General features: G+C 34.1%; 2 protein-coding genes across 3 annotated transcripts; both read left to right on the forward strand.

Annotated features, from left to right (window-relative positions):
* The first annotated feature begins 6,997 nt into the window (after positions 1–6,997).
* LOC121969239 (stearoyl-[acyl-carrier-protein] 9-desaturase, chloroplastic-like) lies at positions 6,998–20,512 on the forward strand. Of its 2 annotated transcripts, none has more exons than XM_042519220.1 (3): positions 6,998–7,137; positions 18,928–19,426; positions 19,848–20,512. In XM_042519220.1, the coding sequence occupies exons 1-3, from the start codon at positions 7,013–7,015 to the stop codon at positions 20,406–20,408; spliced, it is 1,185 nt and encodes a 394-aa protein (XP_042375154.1). In that variant the 5' UTR covers positions 6,998–7,012; the 3' UTR covers positions 20,409–20,512. The 2 variants fall into 2 exon arrangements, with proteins under 2 accessions (XP_042375154.1, XP_042375155.1); XM_042519221.1 differs by lacking the exon at positions 6,998–7,137 and adding an exon at positions 16,018–16,234.
* Positions 7,259–8,831, forward strand: LOC121973031 (stearoyl-[acyl-carrier-protein] 9-desaturase, chloroplastic-like). The gene is made up of 3 exons (XM_042524628.1): positions 7,259–7,269; positions 7,470–7,968; positions 8,271–8,831. Exons 1-3 carry the CDS (start codon positions 7,259–7,261, stop codon positions 8,829–8,831), a joined length of 1,071 nt encoding a protein of 356 aa, XP_042380562.1.
* Positions 20,513–20,529: the final 17 nt, after the last annotated feature.

Below are 20,529 nucleotides of genomic sequence, written 5' to 3' on the forward strand. Positions count from 1 at the left end.
ATCCTATTTTTGCTGATTTTTTTTATATATGGCAAAGGGTGAGAGTATGAAAATTCAAATATAAAAATTTTAAAGAAAAGAATATGAAAATTTTAAAATGAAGAGCTTTAATTAAGGGGGAGCGAGCTTTAATTAAGGGAGAGATTTGTATTTAAAATTCACTTATGCTTGCACTGTTATTTTCTGTAATGCTTGCATTCCTTGAAAAGTTCTTTATAACATTATCTTTACTTAACTTTGAATTTCGGGTGTCATCATCAAAAAGGGGGAGATTGTTAGTGCGGGAAGCATCCGACAATCAAACTCGAGTTTTGATAATCACAAAGGATTCAAAATTAATCTGTCTTGTTATCTAATATGGTTGAATGAGATTGCAGGAAAAGCCTTAAGGTTTTTAAGCAAAGTCCTAGCTGTGGTTAAGCAGGTGGAAAACCCTAGGGAGCGGTAACCCTAGGTCTTAGGGGGTGGTAACCCTAGGTGGAAAGTCTTGATAGGTCGAAGCTTCGAGCAAAAGTCCTAGGGGTAGTAACCCTAGGTGAAAAGTCCTGGTGTCGCGAACCATGGGAAAGTCTGGGCGGGTCGTGGAGCGGAAGTCCAGCAGAAAGACCTGAAGACTCGAGCGCTAAGCAAAAGTCCAGTCGGTCTGGAGGACCGGTCTAGCAACAGGTATGCTCTCCTGAGTGGAGTAGGTGAGGACGCGTTCCCCGTTGAGGGAACAGTAGGCGTCGGTTCGACATAGGGTTTCCGGTCGAAAATCCGAAGTTAGAACCAGACAGTCCATTGACTGTCGCACATTTATTTGTATGTTATTATTATGTACTAACTTTGTTTTGTAGGATATGTTGTTGTTTTGTGGACTAACATATCTTACAGGGACAAAATAACAAGGTTTGCCTTAGATGAACAGTACCCGAGGTGCCCTCCATGGAGCTTGGAGGCGCCTCGGGTGAAAGGCAGAAGCTGCGTAGGAAGTCAGGCCGGAGGCGCCCTCATGGAGGCTTGAGGCACCTCGGACGGCATTGAAGGCGCCCTCTAGGGGATTGGAAGCGCCCTCAAGTGGATAGGTTTAGACTGCTTCGAAGCTTATCTGCACTGCGGATCTGGCTGTGATGGAGGCGCCCTCAAGGGGCTTGGAGGCGCCCTCAACAGCCTTTATAAGGCAGTCTCGACCAACAGCCTAATCAATCAACTCCCAAGCGATCTTTCAGCTGTACACTGCTCTAAAGACGATCCAGAAAGTCTATAGCAAGAACCCGACGACTCGAAGCTGCAAATTTCATTTCTTTGTTGTCGGTATAGCTTTCTCAATATTATTTTGTAATAACTTTTTGTAATCTTTTGCGCTATTATAGTTGTTGCCCAAAGTAAACGCTCAACGAGCGTGGGCCTTGGAGTAGGAGTCGCTCAAGGTTCCGAACTAAATAAAAATACTTGGGTCCTTCTGTGTTTGTTTTAATTTCCGCTGCAATCACTCGTTAAGTTTTCCAAATACGAAAAGTGAAAGTCACGAGCGTTATTCACCCCCCACCCCCCTCTAGCGCTTTTCGATCTAACATGTCGATCACAATTAACAATAGAAAATTAAATTTCTATCGCTAAACACTAATACAGTGGTGCATGACCTTTCTATTTTTCCTAATTTCCCTGTTTACATATAAATCTAATTCACTCTAACCATCACAAGCAATGGTTTTCATAATAAACTCATAATACATGTTTGTGCAATTAGCACTAATGGTCAAACCTAAGTTTTGATAAATGACAAATAAATTAAAGTTAGATGTGTTATGATATAACCTTTCTACCAAGTGTGTAGAACTTAACTAGTCTAACACCAGGTTGAAATCCAGTTAGGTCTGGAGGACCTGATAGTTGGTGTAGAAGTCCAGATAAGTCAAGAAGTGACCCGATATCTGGTAGGAAGTCCGGCTGGGTTTGCAGGACTTGACAGCTAGCCGAAGTTTAATTGAGTCTGTGGATCTGACAATTAGCAGGAAGACCTGGTGGACCTTGAGGGAGTTAAGCGATTCTACATGGTAAGTAAGGAAAGTTACTGGAGAAAAGAGTTCTAGTGAGGATGAGTCTCAGTTAGGGATTTTAGGTGCATGTATAGTTTAGATTCATTTTGGATCCCTAGACTGAGATATTGACTAGATTCTGGTCTTGAACAAACAGAGTCTAATTAATATTGCTATTTTATAATTATACCTTGTTTTTTTTACTAACACATTTTGTGAGGCGAAATGAAAAAAAAATAGCGCCGAACTAGACCATTTGTATTTTATTTACAAAATAATTTTATTTCGATGCAAATTTAGCCTTAAAACTAATTTATAAATTTAAACCATAAAATTTTTAATCATTATAAACTTCTAGATATCCTGATTAGAATACTATTATATTTATGATTTAAAGAATTAATCCGAAATTTATTTATGCAACAACTTTTTTGATACTTTGTTTTTAAATCGGTGAGCCTATAAGTTACACTAAAATGAAATCATTTGTTTCTCTTTCTTAAATAAATTAACGTGTCCTTATGACTCATCTTTGAGAAAGCGTCGCTCTTGGAAGTTATCGACCATTTTGACAAGAACTCAATAATGTTAATAAAAGAGGACATTAATTTCAGATGTTTTTATCAGATTATAAAGGATTAATTTATAATTGATCGTCAAATAGTTAAGAGCGGACAAACTTTTCTTCAAAAAGATACGCCAACAATCACTCAGCAATAAATTGTTTGTCAGTAATTAAGACAGTAACATGGGCCAATTAATTGTAATGCCAAAGGAAAAGTTTATGCTTCGAGTTCTAGGCAGATGCTTTCTATTTTCTTGAGCTAGTTATTGTCTTTGATTTTTTTTTTCTTGAAAATATCTTTATAATTATCAGGCTCTTTGTTTCTAAAATACCTCTTAATTCTCAATTCTAAAATTTAACTATATAATTAAATATTGAAATACATTACAAAATTTTCAAAATAGAATTTAAATAATTATAAGGTGTATTATTGTTTAAGCACTCAAAACTTACTTCTATTTAAAAGGATTATTCATAAATTTTCTTAAACGTAACTTCAAAACTAAAAAAAACAATACATCATTTGTTCTAAGTTGCACCAAAGTATTTGCTAAAAGTATGAAAAAGAAAACTTGGAAATTGTATGTTGAATTGTTGATGAATAAACATTGTAGATAGACATTCCTTCACTTGATGAATGAAATATTAAGTGCAAACATTAGCTACATATTCCTATGACTCCCTTAGTTCAGACCATATAAAGATTTTATAATTTTACACATAATAGTCTTAGGGATCTCAAAATTACTTTAGACCAAAACTATTACATTCCTTAGAACCTCGTGATTATAACCAATTTTTTAGATTTAGATCCCACAGCATTTTTTTTATTTAGATTCCGCATCCTAAATTTAGAAATATGAATTTTTAAATTTTCACCACCTTAAAATAATTTGGCTTAATCTAGGCTGCGAATCAGGTTTGAGAGTGTATGATTACACTATGGAGATTCACAAGAGTGTAATATTCTTGGTTTAAAATGATTGTGAAGTTTCTAAAGTTATCAACGAATTTTGACCAAAACTCATTGATAGTCATATAATATTTAGAATTTCAAAATCTTGATATGGTCTGAATTTGAAAAATCCTAGACACCCTTTGGTAGTATTGGTGAATAAATATAAAACCTAAGTCCAAGGCCGGACTTGACTTTTAGGGGCTTTTGGCAAAAAGAACAAAAATGAGCTTGGAAATTAAAAAGAGCAAAATGGAGCGTGGATTTTTTTTTTTTGACGTACAATTTGAATAGAGTTTAATAGCTAGAAACACTTTAAAATCAATATTTTTTATTTAAAATATGATAAACTCCATATAAAATATATTTTTCAAGATTTTTTTAAAAAATAACACAATACAAAATATATTTCCCAAGCTTTTTCAAAAAGTATAATACCTACAAATATAATAAAATATCAAACAATTATTAAAAAAAGTCTAGATCTTCTAGCATTTTGAGAAGTAAAAGAGAGGTCTTCAAAATCAAATTTTTATAATACCTCATTTTCAATGAATAAAATTGTCAAGTCATTTATATATTGATAAATGATGATATCAATAAAACTAAAATTTTAGTTGGAGAATACACTTTTCTAATTTAATTAGAAGAGATTGAAAGGAGAAGAAGGGTAGAAATTGACGTTCATGGTTTGGACTTCACTCTTTAGAGTCTTCTTATTTCTTTAAACAAATTAATGAAAAAAGAATTGTACAAAGAATAAAGTCTTCGGAAGGAAAAATGACGGTTTACCTTCCTTTTTTCCTTTCTTTTATTTTTAGATTTTTAAATTTTAATGGTAAGTATATTTTTTTGGGGCCTTTATTAAAATAATCCAACAATATATATTTTTTAGGGCCTTATTAAAATAATCTAATAAAATATATTTTTTGGATTTTGAATTAAAACAATCTAGTTATATGTATGTCAAATTTGAAGGCCCCCAAATAATCGGGGGTCATAGGTCGTCGCCCCTGGTAACATACCTCAGGGTTAGTTCTGCCTAAATCATTAAATAAGCTTGTGTAAAATTATCATAATGTTGTGAAGATTTTAAAAATCTATATATCTCAATTTAGATTGTGAAATCTAGGTCAGAATACACTCTCAAGAATGTAATGGCTTTGATTTGAAGTGATTTTAGAATTTGTGATTTTAGGATTTTTAAGATCATTAGTTAGTTTTGATCAAAATTCACTAACAATCCAACAATGTTTAAGAATTTCAAAATCGATCTGAACTAGGAGAGTAGAAACCTTTTGATGATACCAGTGAGCAAGTATAATAGTCATAAAAATGTAATGATTTTGATTTGAAGCTAACTATGTCCCTAAACATAAAAAAACAATAATGTATAATGATTGGCATACCTAAATATTAAAAAGGGGTACAAATAAAATAAAATAAAAATAATGTATAATGATTGACACCTAAATATGAAAAAGGGTAAAAAAAAAAATACCTATGCTCTTAAATATAGATTTCATACTACAAATAGAGAATTACAAAATTTTAAAATTGGCATACCTTTAAGCTCTGAGAGTTGTGTAATGATTTTAATAGTCCATCCATGAATTATGGACAATCAACTATTAATCACAAATCGAACTTAATAAATTTAGAAATGGATTCATGAACTCCACTATTATTTAACAGTTGGTTAGGCATCGTCTCATAAAATAAAGGTATAATTGAAAAGGCCTTTCAATTCATGAACTCGTACGGTTGCATGCTTTCGTTAATATATTAATTGAGTATGTAACTGCATGTGCGGTTCAATAAATTGATGTTTTAATTGATCGATTGATGAAACTCCTATTAATTGTATAACAGTTGGTTGGGCATGTCTCATAAAATAAGGGTATAATTGAAAACGGTTACATGATTTCGTTAATATAAAAATTAAGAATGTGCCTTATGTATGCAAATAAGGGGACATTTGGTTTAGGAGAATAAGAATGAGGAATGGGAATAGTAATCATTGATTGTCATTGTTGATGTTTGAATTATAGGAATGGAAATATAAATAAGAAAATGAATCCTTATAATTGGGTAATGACTTGTTCCCATGTTCCCCTTTAAGTCATTACTCTATTTTAAATAATCAAAATATTCCCTTATTCTAAAAATACTCTTCCAAAATTATAATTTTTCCCCTTAATATCAAATATCAAAATATATTTATTTAGTTTTCCTTTCATATCATTTTCTCTCTCCTTATTCTCTCTCATCATGTTTTCTCTCTCCTCATTTTATCACCTCCTTTCTCTCTCCTTAATCTCTCTCATCACACTTTCTTTTCTCTTTTTTCTCATCACATTTTCTCTCTCCTTAATCTCTTTCATCACACTCTCTTCCCTTTTTTTTAATCACACTTTCTCTCTCATCATATTTCATCTCTCATCATACTTTCTCTCTCATCATGCTTTTTATCTCATCACGCACTCTCTCTCTCCTCACACTCTCTCATCACACTCTTTCATTTTTTCTCAACATAACTTTCTTTCTAGTCATACTTTCTCTCTACTCAATTTCTCTCATCACATTCGTTTTCCTATTTTTTCTCATCACACTTTCTCTCTCATCACACTTTCTCTTTTATCATACTTCCTATCTTCTCAATCTCTCTCATCACACTCTCTCTCCTTTTTTTCCTCAGTACACTTTCTCTCTCATCATATTTTCTCTCTCATCCTCTATCATCATGCTCTCTCCCATCACTCTCTTTCCTCATTTTCTCTCATCGCACTTTCTCTCTCTTCATTCTTTTCCATCTCACTTTCTTTCTCATCATTCTCTTTCATCATATTTTTCTCTCTCATTCAACTTTCTCTCACATCTAATTTTTTTCACTTATTTTGCTTTAAGGGTAAAAAAAAAAATTTGATTTATTTCGATAGAAAATATTCAACTAACCAAACATTGCTTTTAAGAGTAATATCAATAGTCATACTCATTTCTATTCCACAATACTATGATTTCTATTCTGATTCCTATTCTTAGAAAAGAACCAAACGCCCCCCTAAATAAATAAACGCCTTATGATAACGGTATAGTGATTATGTCCTTTAAATGATTAATCCAAGGATCAAATATCTCAGTTACAACTAATTGTAAAAAAAAACTCAATAGAACAATAATTTAAAAAGCGTTTATCATTTTGATGAAACTTTATGAGTATTTTTTAATTTATCCTCGTATTACTTATTAATTCATCCGCGAAGTTGATATTTGAATAAGAGATTTAGAATTCGAGGATTTTTTAAAGTTTTATCGTCGTCGTCGTCGAAGGGTAGAGAGGTAATTTAGCCCGCGCGTGGTTCTCGTTGCCGCCTTAATATATGGCTCGCTGCCCTTTCTCAGCTACGGAGGAAGTAGGGCGAGTTAGAGTGGCAGTAGAGAGAGGAATCGGGGAAGGAAGGAAGAAGGCCTGCGATGGCTTCTCTTGTGGGTTTTTATCCGCAAACGCTCTTCTTCTCTCGCCGGGAAGGCTGTCCGAATGCTAGATCGATTTACAGAGTCTTCACGGCCTCCCCCATCGGATCCTCCGCCGTCACCGAGTGAGCTCGTTTACTCCTTAGGATTTATCTCTGAATTTTCTAAATTACTTCTTATGCTACATCTTTAGTTGATCTTGTAATATATATGCTACACACGAACGACAGATCAGATACCTTGAAAATGACTATTATGTTGGACATGGCTTAAAGTTGTTTTTTGTCAGCACCCCTAGTCTAGTTTCATACTTCCCTCAGTCGTCATTCTGATTTGAAACTGGCAAATTCTTGACAATTATATTTCTGTCTATACTTTTACCAGCTGAAGTATTGTTTTAGCTACCCATTCTATTTTATTTATATATTTTTTTAATCGTTCCGTACGCGTGTTTCAGAGTTGAGACTCCAAACAAACCCTTCGCACCTCGCGATTTGCATCTTCAAGTCACTCACTCGTTGCCGCCCCAGAAGATTGAGATTTTCAAGTCATTAGAGGATTGGGCGGAAACTAATATCTTGGTGCATTTGAAGCCTGTCGAAAAGTGTTGGCAGCCACAAGACTTCCTGCCCGATCCTTCTTCCGAGGGATTTTACGAGGAAGTCGGTGAACTGAGAGAACGCTGCAAGGAGATTCCTGATGACTATCTCGTTTGCTTGGTCGGAGACATGGTCACCGAGGAAGCCCTTCCTACCTATCAAACGATGCTCAACACTTATGACGGCGTTCGAGACGAGACAGGTGCGAGCCCAACTTCTTGGGCCATTTGGACAAGGGCTTGGACCGCTGAAGAAAATAGACACGGTGACCTTCTCAACAAGTACCTATATCTATCTGGAAGAGTGGACATGAGGCAGATTGAGAAAACAATTCAGTATCTGATTGGATCAGGAATGGTACGTAATCTATATCTCTACTTGATATTAATTAATAGTTCATATTTTGGTACTTAAGCTGTCCTTTTGGGGTGGTGCGATAGTTAAGACATGGGGTGTTATCACATGAAGTATTGGGGTTAAAATTTGGTATGACCGAACATAACCTCCCCCATAACTTGGTCATTTGTACTAATGACTAGTAACCATCCGTGATTTACCTTCTCCGTGTTGGCCTAGGAACGAATTGACAGGAGCGCTTGGGACGAGCGAATCGCCTTTTTTTTTCACATATTTTGGTACTTAAGCTTGCTTGATTTCAGGATCCTGGCACTGAGAATAATCCGTACCTGGGCTTCATATACACTTCATTTCAAGAGAGAGCCACCTTCATATCCCATGGGAACACCGCGAGGCATGCCAAGGAGCACGGGGACCTCAAATTGGCTCAGATATGTGGAATAATTGCGTCCGACGAGAAGCGCCACGAGACTGCATACTCTAAAATAGTCGAGAAACTGTTTGAGATAGATCCCCAAGGCACTGTGCTGGGATTTGCGGACATGATGAGGAAGAAGATCACAATGCCTGCCCATCTGATGCACGATGGTCGAGACGGTAAGCTCTTCGAGCACTATTCAGCAGTTGCTCAGCGGTTGGGTGTGTACACCGCGAAGGACTACGCAGACATACTCGAGTTCCTCCTTGACAGGTGGAAGATACGCGATCTAACTGGTCTTTCTGGCGAAGGTAACATGGCCCAGGATTTTGTGTGTACTTTGGCTTCCAGAGTAAGAAGACTGGAAGAAAGAGCACAAGCGAGGGCTAAACAAGCTCCTACCATTCCTTTCAGTTGGATTTCCGACAGGAAGGTGCGACTCTAACTGGCATGGAGTGTGTCGTGTGTGTGTTTTTAATAGTAATTTAGGTATCGAGCTCTTCCAACGGATTAATTTGGAGAAGATTGATCCGATAAATCGGAAAATACTTGTGGAAGTCTATCCAAAATAGCTACTGTCATCAGTAAAATCTCTATAATATGCCGCAGCTAAGATGTTCTGTTATTTTATACAATAAAGATTATATTTGGATTAATAATTATTTGAACTATCACCTTCTAATAATAAACTAATTCCCCTTACTCTGGGATTCTTTTAAAAGGCTTTATAAAGAATATTAGTGTTATACTTTTAATAATATCATTATATAAATTCAATTCTGACCTTCAAATACCTTCCATTTTTTTTTACATCCGTTTCTTTCCTTGTTCGCCCAATTTTAGATTGTAAAAAAAAAATTTACAATTCTTTTCCTTGTCTTATTTCTAATAAGATATTAAAATTTAGATTTTTCTAAATTACTACCAAAACTATACTTTATTTTTAAATCGATTAAACATTAATTAAAATGTTATTTTATCTTTTTAAATTATCATCTAAATTACTCAAATTCATTTGATTTTGAACCTAAACCCTAAATTAGTATGTTAATTAGTATGCGTTTCGAAGTCACCTTGATTTTGTTCCCTTTTGTTCGAATTTGCTTTTTGTATTTTGGTGCTGACTCAAATGTTTCAAGTGCGAACTTGATCCAATCACTTCTACAATACAAGCACTTTACAGTGGTAAAAAAATGAATAGTTTCAAAGTCAACACGGAGGAGGTAAATCATGGACGACTACTAGTCTTTGAAATAATAACTAGCATATAAGGGAGGTATTTATCTCGACTTTATCGAAATTTAAATTTCAGACCTTATGATGACAACACCTCATGAGATAACCACTAGACCCATCCGAAAGGACTACAATACAAACACTTTAACTGATACAATACAAAAACTTCAGCTGTGATCAATAGTTATCAATATTATATCAACCCAACATTAATAATATTGTGTTTTAACTATTATATTTCATTCTTGTAATATAAATATTCCATTTTTAATTATAACAGTTTGGAATCAAAATTATTATCAAATGGTAGGGGTTATATAATTGTGAAGCACCAAAAATAAAAATAGTTTTAGAAAATGAAATATGCAGATATAGAGTGGGGGTAGGAATTACAGCTGTAATATGGGTTAACCCCTGGTGAGGCGGGTTGACACATGGTGAACCGATCATTTGGTGAGACAGTACAAGCCGACTTGTTACCATGATAGATTGAAAAATCTCCAACCCAATTTAACTAAAGGGGGTTACAAGTTAGGTAGGTCAACCTCGTGAACCTATCAAAAAATAAAATAATTAAAATAAGAAAGTCTGTAGCAGACTTGGGTTGACCTACTAATTGCTCATATAATAAAGTGAAAATGTTCAATTCATGAAGCAAAATGAATTTAACATCTATTAATTATTCAGGAAAACATGTCAAAAAGAGTTAATAAAGCTTACTATGAAGATGATTATAAATCAGTAGTCTCCCTCAATCTCAATTGCATCAATGTACGGTAAAAGAGCAACAACAAGTGAACTCTTAGTTCTGATAAATAAATATAAGAGAAGTGTCAAAAGATTTCAATGATTGTTCAAGGTGCACGAACGACTGTTTCAATATTTTCTCAACCTACGGTCTAACTCAAGCTCACTCTGAGTTGATCCACGTGGGTCGCAGGGCCAAACGAATCAATTAGTCTGAATCTATTTTTAAATAAATTGATAAAAATTTCCAATCCAATTTATTTAACAATCTGACAGACTCAATCTGACAGTTCGGGATAGAATGCTCTTTTAATCGAACACTCTTTCGATGATTCCGATAAAAAAAAAACACAAAAAAATGGTCCTTTTGATGTTTTTGTTTTCACGATCAATCGTGCTAATACAACTTATGTTTAGATAAATTGCCAAGAATAATTGTCGTGTCTCTCTTTCTTACGTAAACTTGCCCTTATGGCTCAACTTTGAGAAATCGTCAAACTTGGATGTTATCGACCATATAGATTTTTTTTTCCAATATTTATTTTAAAAAATTGATAAATCCAGCTACCTTTGGTGATAGGTCTAATTTTACAAAAAAAAATCACAGATGATTAAAATAAATCGAGAAGTATTTACGATAAGCGGTCTAGAAAATTAGTATCCTTTAATTATATGTCTCATTTAGAAGAAAAATTTCTACTAATTTATCATAATTGAAAATTAAATCGTGAGTATCTGAATGATAATCTGAATGTCTACACCGTAATCTCGGGAGCTGATAATATTCATTCAAGTACAATAAATTAGTTATTAGTAATAAAGACACTAACATGCATGGGCCAATTAATTGTAACGCCAAAACAAAAGTTTACGCTTAATTAATTTCAATTGTTAGGTGAGATTGTTTCATATATTTCTCTAACCTCAACTTCTTGTACACGTGAGGCACGTGAAAGTCAAGTATCTAGACAGATGCTTTCGTTGTTCATGCAATATTAGAGGTAGTTATTGTCCAAGAAAATATATATATATATATATATATATATATATATATATATATATATATGGAGATTGTTGGTGGGCATAAATTAAATGTCCCCATGAGTAAACCATAAGTGAAGCATTTGAAAAAGGCGAGCCAACTTAAAACTTAATTAGAGGGTTTGCTAGATGTGCCTTGCATTAATTGTATGTGTATTAACACTTAATTATCCTACCGTTCCCTTCAGTTGGATTTCCGACAGGAAGGTGCGACTCTAACCGGCATCGAGTGTTTTTTTTTTTTTTTACAAATGAGGTATAAGTTTTTTTTGAACTGATCCTATTTTGAGTTGAGTACATGTTCGTTTATATTAATGATCGATGTGTGTAATATATAAATATAATTCTACGTGTAAAATAGGAAAAACATATGAACAAATAAATAAGAAAACTAAGGAAAGATTCTCTAATAAAGAAAATATTCTTTAATACGCCCTTAAAAGATGAGGTCCTAGAGATGACACTAATTTTATTATAAATAGTTAACAGTGGAGGTTGAAAAAATGACTTGAGTACATCGGGCAACTGATTAGCAGTAGAAATATGAGTAACTCACAGTTCGGAGGACTGCATCAAATCACGAACAAAGTGATAATCAATAGTCAAATACTTCATCCGAGAGTAAAAATCAAGGTTAGCCGAAGATAGGTAGCACCTAAATTATCGGTGAAGAGTATGGCAGGCATGATAACCAGAAGCAATTATCTCAGAAGTGACTTAATCCATTAAAGATTTGAGAGTGTTAAAGTATTTTTTGGGAGTTGAAGTTATGAGAAGTAAAAATGATATATTTCTATCTCAGAGAAAATATGTCCTTGACTTATTAACTGATACGGAAAAATTAGAGGCAAAGTCTTGTAGTACTTCAATGACTCAGAACATGCATTTCACAAGAGATGGGAAACTATTTAAACATTCTGAGAGATATCGAAGGTTGGTTGAGAAGTTGAATTGTCTTACTGTAACTCATCCAGATATTACATATTCAGTCAGTGGTGTTAGTCAATTTATATCATCTCCAACCATTTATCATTGGACAATATTAGAATAAATTTTGTGTTAATTGAAGGGAGCACCCGGAAGGAGTATTGTATATAAAAATCATGGGCACACTCATATTGAATGTTTTCAGATGTAAATTGAGCAGACTCTAAAATGAATAGAAAATCTACTTCAAGTTATTGTATTTTTGTTAGAGAAAATTTAGTTTCTTGGAAAAGTAAGAAGCAACTATTTAGCGCAAAGTTAGAATACAGTTATGACACAGTCTATATGTGAGATAATATGGATATATCAACTTTTGACTAAAGTAGGACTTTTATATATAATCTTCCCATTTCCTTTGATCATAAATAGAAAGTGTTCAGAACATGAAAACGTGACTAAATTGATCTTAGTTACTCTTTGAAACGAGGTGGAATAAGGGAGGAGATTCTCGAACTAAGAAAAGAATTCAATTATTTTGAAAGAATTGGACGAAGAGCCGTATGAGGTGAAAACCTCATGTACGGTTCTGTAGAGTGACAGTAAGGGTGACTTATCTATCAACTTTTCCACTATCACCCTATAATTTTCTAAAATAGATCCTAGTTTGTATATAAATATGTCTTCCTCTTCAATTAAGTTGAATAGTATTCTTTTTATCCCGATTTACACCCTCAAACATCAATTAACCCAATACAATAATATATTGAGTGCAGTGATTTTTTTGAACACAAATTAATTTTTCAACACATTCATATTTAAAAAATCACTACTCTCAATATATTCGGTCAAATTGATATTTGATAGCATTTTTACAATCAGGAGAACTAGACGAATACATAAAAATTGGTTTCATATCATTTTGAGATCTCTAGGTCTTTCAGCCGGTTTCAACCAAAATCGGCTAATGAACCTAGAGACTTTAAAATGATATGAAACCAGTTCTTATGTGTTCGTCTAATTCTCCTGATTATAAAAATACTATCAAATATCAATTTGACCAAATATATTGAGAGTAATGATTTTTTTAAACACAAATTAGTTTTTGGACACATTCGTGTTCAAAAAATTACTACTCTCAATATATTTAGTCAAATTGATTTTGATATCTTTTTTACAATAATTAGAATTAGACTAATATATAGAAACTGGTTTAATATCATTCCGAGATTTTTAGATCTATTAGTCGATTTTGATCCAAATTAGATGAAGAATTTTCAAACAGAATAAAATTGTCTCAATTGAAAAAAGAAATTAGTCGATTGATTTGTTTTTTCAGTCAAATTGATTTAAAGATGAGGATAAAATGAGAAGTGAGTATGATAATTTTAAAAATATCACACATTATCAACATATTTTAAAAATTTATCTACGGATTCGGTAAAAAAATTAAAAACGAAATCATCTCTGGTTTCTCTTTCTTAGGTAACCTTGCGCTCAACTTTGAAGTTATCGACCATATAGATTTTTTTTGGCAATATTTATTCAAGTGCAATAAGTTGTTTATCAGTAATTAAGACACTAACGTGGCCCAATTAATTGTAATGCCGAAACAAAAGTTTACGCCTAATTAATTTCAATTGTTAGGTGAGATTGTTTCATAGGTTACTCTAACCTCAACTTCTTGTACACGTGAGGCACGTGAAAGTCAAATTTCTAGACAGATGTTTTTGTTATTGTCCAAAAATAGCATATATATTTTTTTATCATTCTAAAATACCTCTTAATTTTTAATTCTTACCAGCATTTAGAATCCTTATTTATTCATTTTTAATAATCTTTCACTAAAAATTTATTTTATCACTTAATTAATTAACTATATAATTAAATATTCAAATGCATTATAAGGTGCATTAATGTTTAAGCACTCAAAAGGGGCGTTTGGTTTAGGGGAATAGGAGTGGGGAATGGGAATAAAAATCATTGATTGTCATTATTAATATTTGGATTATAGGAATAGGAATACAAATAAGGGAATGAATCATTGAAATTGGGTAATAACTCATTCCCATGTACCTCCCCATCAATGAGTCATTACCATATTTTCATCATTCAAAATATTCTCTTATTCCAAAAATACCTTTGACCTAAAACTAAAATTTTCTCCCTTAATATCAAATATCAAAATATATTTATTTATTTATTCTTTCATATCACTTCTCTCTCCTTGTTCTCTCTCATCATATTTTCGCTCTCATCATTTTATCACACACTCTCTCTCTCCTTAATCTCTCCTATCACACTATTTTTTTTTTTCTCATTATACTTTCTCTCTCCTCAAGTTCTTCTATTGCACTCTCTTCCTTCTTTTTTTCATCATACTTTCTCTCTCATCATACTTTCTCTCTCCTCAATCTCTCCCATCACACTCTTTTCTATTTTTTTCTCATCATACTTTCTCTCTCATCACACTTTCTCTCTCCTCAATCTCTCTTGTCACACTCCCTCCTTTTTTCCTCAACACACTTTCTCTCTCATTATATTTTTCTCTCATCATACTTTCTCTCTCCTCAATCTCTCCCATCACACTCACTGTTCTCTTTTTTTTTCATCACACTTTCTCTCTCATCATACTTTCTCTCTCCTCAATCTCTCTCATCACACACTCTCTCTTCATTTTTTCTCATTATATTTTCTCTCTCTTCATCCTCTCCCATCATATTTTCTATCACATCATATTTTCTCTCTCATCATGCTCTCTCCTATCACACTCTCTTTTCTCATTTTCTCTCATCACACTTTGTCTCTCTTCATTCTTTCTCATCACACTTTTTCTCTCATCATTCTCTTTCATCATATTTTTCTCTCACATTCATCTTTCTGTCACATCTAATTTTTTCTCTTATTTTCCTTTAAGGGTAAAAAAGGAAATTTTGATTTATTCCGATAGAAAAAATGTAACTAACCAAACATTGCTTTTAAGAGTAATATCCATGCTCATACCCATTCCCATTCCACAATATATTGATTCCCATTTCGATTCCTATTCTTGGGAAAGAACCAAACGCCCCCTTACTTATTCCTATTTAAAATGATTATTAATAAATTTAATTAAACAAGAAAATTAAGTCTTATAACTTCGAAACTAAAAAAAAATATTATATCATTTGTTCTAAGTTTCACCAAAGTATTAGCTAAAAATATGTAGGACAAAAACTTGGAAATGCCCCCATGACTCCATGAGTAAACCACAAGTGAAGTACTAGAAAAGAGGGTTTATTAGTTGTGTCATGCATTAATTGAATGTGTATTGAGATTTAATTATCCTTGAATTAGTTTAATTTTTACTTAGTAAAAAAATAGTTTTATATTTTATGAAGTATTGCAACAATATATATATATTTAATTTATTTGTCCATTCATATAAAATATTTTTTTATTTTTTATAAACACATGTAGTATAAAAATAATAACAATTCAAAAGAATCTAAAAAATAAATAAATTTTTAATCTCTCCTGAGAATAAAATTTTATTTTATAAAAGAAAATAATCATATCGATAAAAGAATTGAGTTTAAAATGCCTTTTAATGGTTTTAAAAATCAACGAACTTTTAATTTTGGTCGGCCCGTGAAACTCGTTCAAGGGTAGAGAGGTAATTTAGGCCGTCGCGTGGTTCTTATTACCGCCTCCATGCTGCCCTTTCTGTGCGACTGAGGAAGAAGAGCGAGTCAGGGTGGGAGTAGAGAGAGGAAGCGGGGAAGGAAGAAGGTCTGCAATGGCATCTCGTGTGGCGTTTCATCCCCAAACGCTCTTCTTCTCTCGCCGGGAAGGCTGTCGGGATGCTAGATCTTGCAGAGTCTCCATGGCCTCCGCCATCGGATCCTCCGCCGTCACCAAGTGAGCTCGCTTCCTCCTTAGGACTTATCTCTGAATTTGAATGGTGCTCGTCGGGGCCTCGATCTTTATTTTCTAATTACTTCTTGGGTTCTGATGCTAACTTTCTTCTTTTGTTGGAATTGATGCGTCTTTGCTTATTGAGGATCCATATTTCTCTATGAATAGTGTTTTTTTCCCCTCCAGTTTTCTTGCTCGAGTTCTCACTTTTGGGGGTTTCCTTTGTGGAGAATTTTATTATAGAGCGTCATTATTGCAATTTAGGTGATGACCTAATATGCTTGATTAAGATTTGGTGAAGATCTCCTGGATCTTGATTGGGTGATGATCTGCTTGATCTGGATTCGGTGATGGTTTCTGTTTAGTATAAGATTCAGCATCTCTTGTTTACCATTTTCTCTTTCCGAACTCCACTTTTTATTCTTTTGGTATGAAATTGACGAGAGATATCAAATTAGCCCTTTTCTTAGAAGAAAAATGAAAAAAATAGGATTTCGGTTCTTTTCTGGACTCTGTGATGCATGCTTGCCTTCTTGATTGCGGAAAAATGTAAAAATCTTGTTGCATTAAGCTCCTTTTTATGACTATGTTTACTGGACTTGCATAGTTCACCATGTTTGAGCATCTTCACTAGACTCACTCTTTCTAATGCTTAGCGAGGTCAAGTAAATAAGATTTATAGCAACGAAAATATAAAACATAAAAGCCAAATGCTAATACATGGGATTTATGTGATTCAGAATTCCCGGTTCCTACTCCACGATTCCCATTAACTTTCTCCTTCTCAGAGGTAGAGAAATCCTTACAAGAGTTTTATAAGAACGAAGAATACAAGTAAAGCAAGTAAGACAACTACAATGATAGACTATAAAATTAAATAAGAAAGAACTAGTGGTTATCTTCGGTTAGGTTTTCGGTCCCTCAAATGCACCAACCTCTTAGCTGGAACCATGTGTCATCCCTTGCTTGTTCTCCTACATAGTCTACCCTTCGTGACTCTTGTCAAAGTTGCCGCCTTAATGCTCCTCTTTGGTGGTTCCTCAGGTGTGCCATACCATTCTTTATAGATATCCAACAGACCTTGAGCCATCGAGCAACACCAACTTGGCCATATTAAGTCATCAACCATGACTTAACCTTGTCGGTTACAAGCTTCATGGGCTGCATGCGCATCCTGTCAAGTCCATGCACAACTTAACACACACATTAGGGCACAATTGCACTAGCAGTTATATTATTCAAGTTAGCTGAATGGATTTTTGCGGGGTTCTAGCTAGACTCCTTTCTATATTGGTGCCAATTGTATAAGTTCACGAACTTTCAGAATTGTTCAGAATATTTTATTGACTCATCTAATACTGTGGATCAAAGAACTAAAATTTAGCAAGGATGCAAGTCATTTCTTCTGGTAACTAATTTAAAGTCCCAAAGAATGGCTGGACAACTAAACTAAATGGTAGAAATCTTGCCATCTTCACCCACTTATGAATCATTAGTATGTGTAAACTTTGTGTTCAACACAATAACTATTAGGATAGGAAGTCCATGATTTGACCTTTAATTTCTTCTTGTTTCATACACACGTTTCTTCATGCATTTGACAGGGATGCTCAAACCTTCATGTTTAGTTGATCTTGTAATATGTTACTGTCAGATTCTTGGCAACTCTAGTATTTCAAGTTCCCACATGACATGAGAATCATCCATGATCTCCTACATTTGTATGACAGAGATACCTTGCAAATGACTATGATGTTGGACCCTAGCTTGATGTTGTTTTTTGTCAGCATCCCTAGTTTCATACTTCCATTAGTCCTTGAACTGTTATATTTCTTGCTGAAATTTAAGATGCAAAATAGCTTAGTGTTTGACGCAATAACTATTAGATTAGGATGTCCATTATTTAGCCTTTATTTTCTTCTTGCTTCATGTGTATGTTTCTCCATTCATCTAACAGGGATTCCCAGACCTTCATAATTAGTTGTTCTGATCTGAAACTGGTAAATTCTTGCTAATTTGTCTAGTATTTCAAGTTCCCATGTGACATGGGAATCATCCATGATCTCCTACTTATATTTGATAGAGATACTGAGCAAATGACTATGGATTTTGGGCCCAGCAGTTTGATGTTGTTTTATTGTTAATTCACATACTTCCATCAGTTTGCCAATGTGTATTATTTTGCTGCAACTGAATATGCAAAGTTTAATGCTGGATCAATTATTCACGCACTGGTTCTTGTTCTGTCTACTTCTAAAAACATTAACTCTTTCTTGTAGCAATTGTTTTGTATTGACTTGCAGCTTAAATTGTGGTTTATTGTCATTCCAGATCATGTTGGTGCTTCAGAATTGAAAAGAAATTTTTTTCTTCTTGTATGATAATTAGGCATCCTCATGCATTTTATGTTCTCATGGTAATCTTACAAAAAATACAATATTTTTACCAGCCGAAGTATTGTTTTTGTATCAACTTTTGGTCTAAGGATGGATTTAGCTACCCATTCTATTTTCATGGTTATCATGTTGCTGCACTCAGACCAATTGTAGCCAAAATAAACTATTTTATATGTCACATTGATTTAGCAATTTAGACTGCTCTTCATAAGTATATTATGTTAATGTATAACTTCACATGCTTTTTTTTTGTGTGTGTATCTTTTATTTATTTAATTTTTATCGTTCCGTGAGTTTCAGAGTTGAGACTCAAAACAAAACCTTTGCACCTCGTGATTTGCATATTCAAGTCACTCACTCATTGCCGCCCCAGAAGATTGAGATTTTCAAGTCATTAGAGGATTGGGCGGAAAGTAATATTTTGGTGCATTTGAAGCCTGTTGAAAAGTGTTGGCAGCCACAAGATTTTCTGCCCGACCCTTCTTCTGAGGGATTTTATGAGGAAGTCAGTGAACTGAGAGAACGCTGCAAGGAAATTCCCGATGATTATCTCGTTTGCTTGGTTGGAGACATGATCACTGAGGAAGCCCTTCCTACATATCAAACAATGTTGAACACTCTTGATGGCGTTCGAGATGAGACAGGTGCAAGCCCTACTTCTTGGGCTATTTGGACAAGGGCTTGGACCGCTGAAGAAAATAGACATGGTGACCTTCTCAACAAGTACCTATATCTATCTGGAAGAGTGGACATGAAGCAGATTGAGAAGACAATTCAGTATCTGATTGGATCAGGAATGGTAATATCTACTTGATGTTAATTGTTCATATTTTGGTTCAAGTTTAACCTCCTTTGACATAGTTCAGAAGTTGTGTTGCCTGGAATGATAATATCTACTTGCTCTGTCAATCTTGAAATATTTGACACTGCATAGGAATGCTACCGTGTGTTTACTTCTTTTGGTCTACTTGATTCTTACAAACTGATTCGTTGATTATGGGGATTTTTCTTTGAAGTTTTTTGGCCAGTTCATCTGCTCTGTTTGATTTGACTACCTGCTTAACTACTAAGAGATTGCAATGCTTATTCATTTTATACTAATAGAAATTAATTTTAGATCTTAATATTGACAATGTTAGAATTAGCATACTATACCCAGTAGCATTTCATGGAACTGCTCCTCTTAATTGTCATGATTTTCTATTTACTTGATTTTTCAGGATCCTGGTACTGAGAATAATCCGTACCTTGGCTTCATATACACTTCATTTCAAGAGAGAGCCACCTTCATATCCCATGGAAACACCGCGAGACATGCCAAGGAACATGGGGATCTCAAATTGGCTCAGATATGTGGAATAATTGCATCAGATGAAAAGCGCCACGAGACTGCATACACTAAAATAGTCGAGAAACTGTTTGAGATAGATCCCGAAGGCACTGTGCTGGGATTTGCAGACATGATGAAGAAGAAGATCTCAATGCCTGCCCATCTAATGTACGATGGTCGAGACAGTAACCTCTTTGAGCACTTTTCAGCAGTTGCTCAGCGGTTGGGTGTGTACACTGCAAAGGACTATGCAGACATACTAGAGTTCCTCGTTAACAGGTGGAAGATAGGTGATCTAACTGGTCTTTCTGGTGAAGGGAACAAGGCCCAGGAATTTGTGTGTACTTTGGCTTCCAGAATAAGAAGACTTGAAGAAAGAGCACAAGCGAAGGCTAAACAAGCTTCTACCATTCCCTTCAGTTGGATTTACGACAGGCAGGTGCAACTCTAACCGGCATCGAATGTTTTTGACTTAATGTCGTTCTTGCATGGAAGCAAAGCATATACTGGTCCGTGGACTCGTTTCATTTTATAAGAAGTTTCATTGCCAACGTATATTTTCTCTTACTTTT

Source organism: Zingiber officinale, chromosome 4A, assembly GCF_018446385.1.
Source record: "Zingiber officinale cultivar Zhangliang chromosome 4A, Zo_v1.1, whole genome shotgun sequence".
Classification (NCBI taxonomy): domain Eukaryota; kingdom Viridiplantae; phylum Streptophyta; class Magnoliopsida; order Zingiberales; family Zingiberaceae; genus Zingiber; species Zingiber officinale.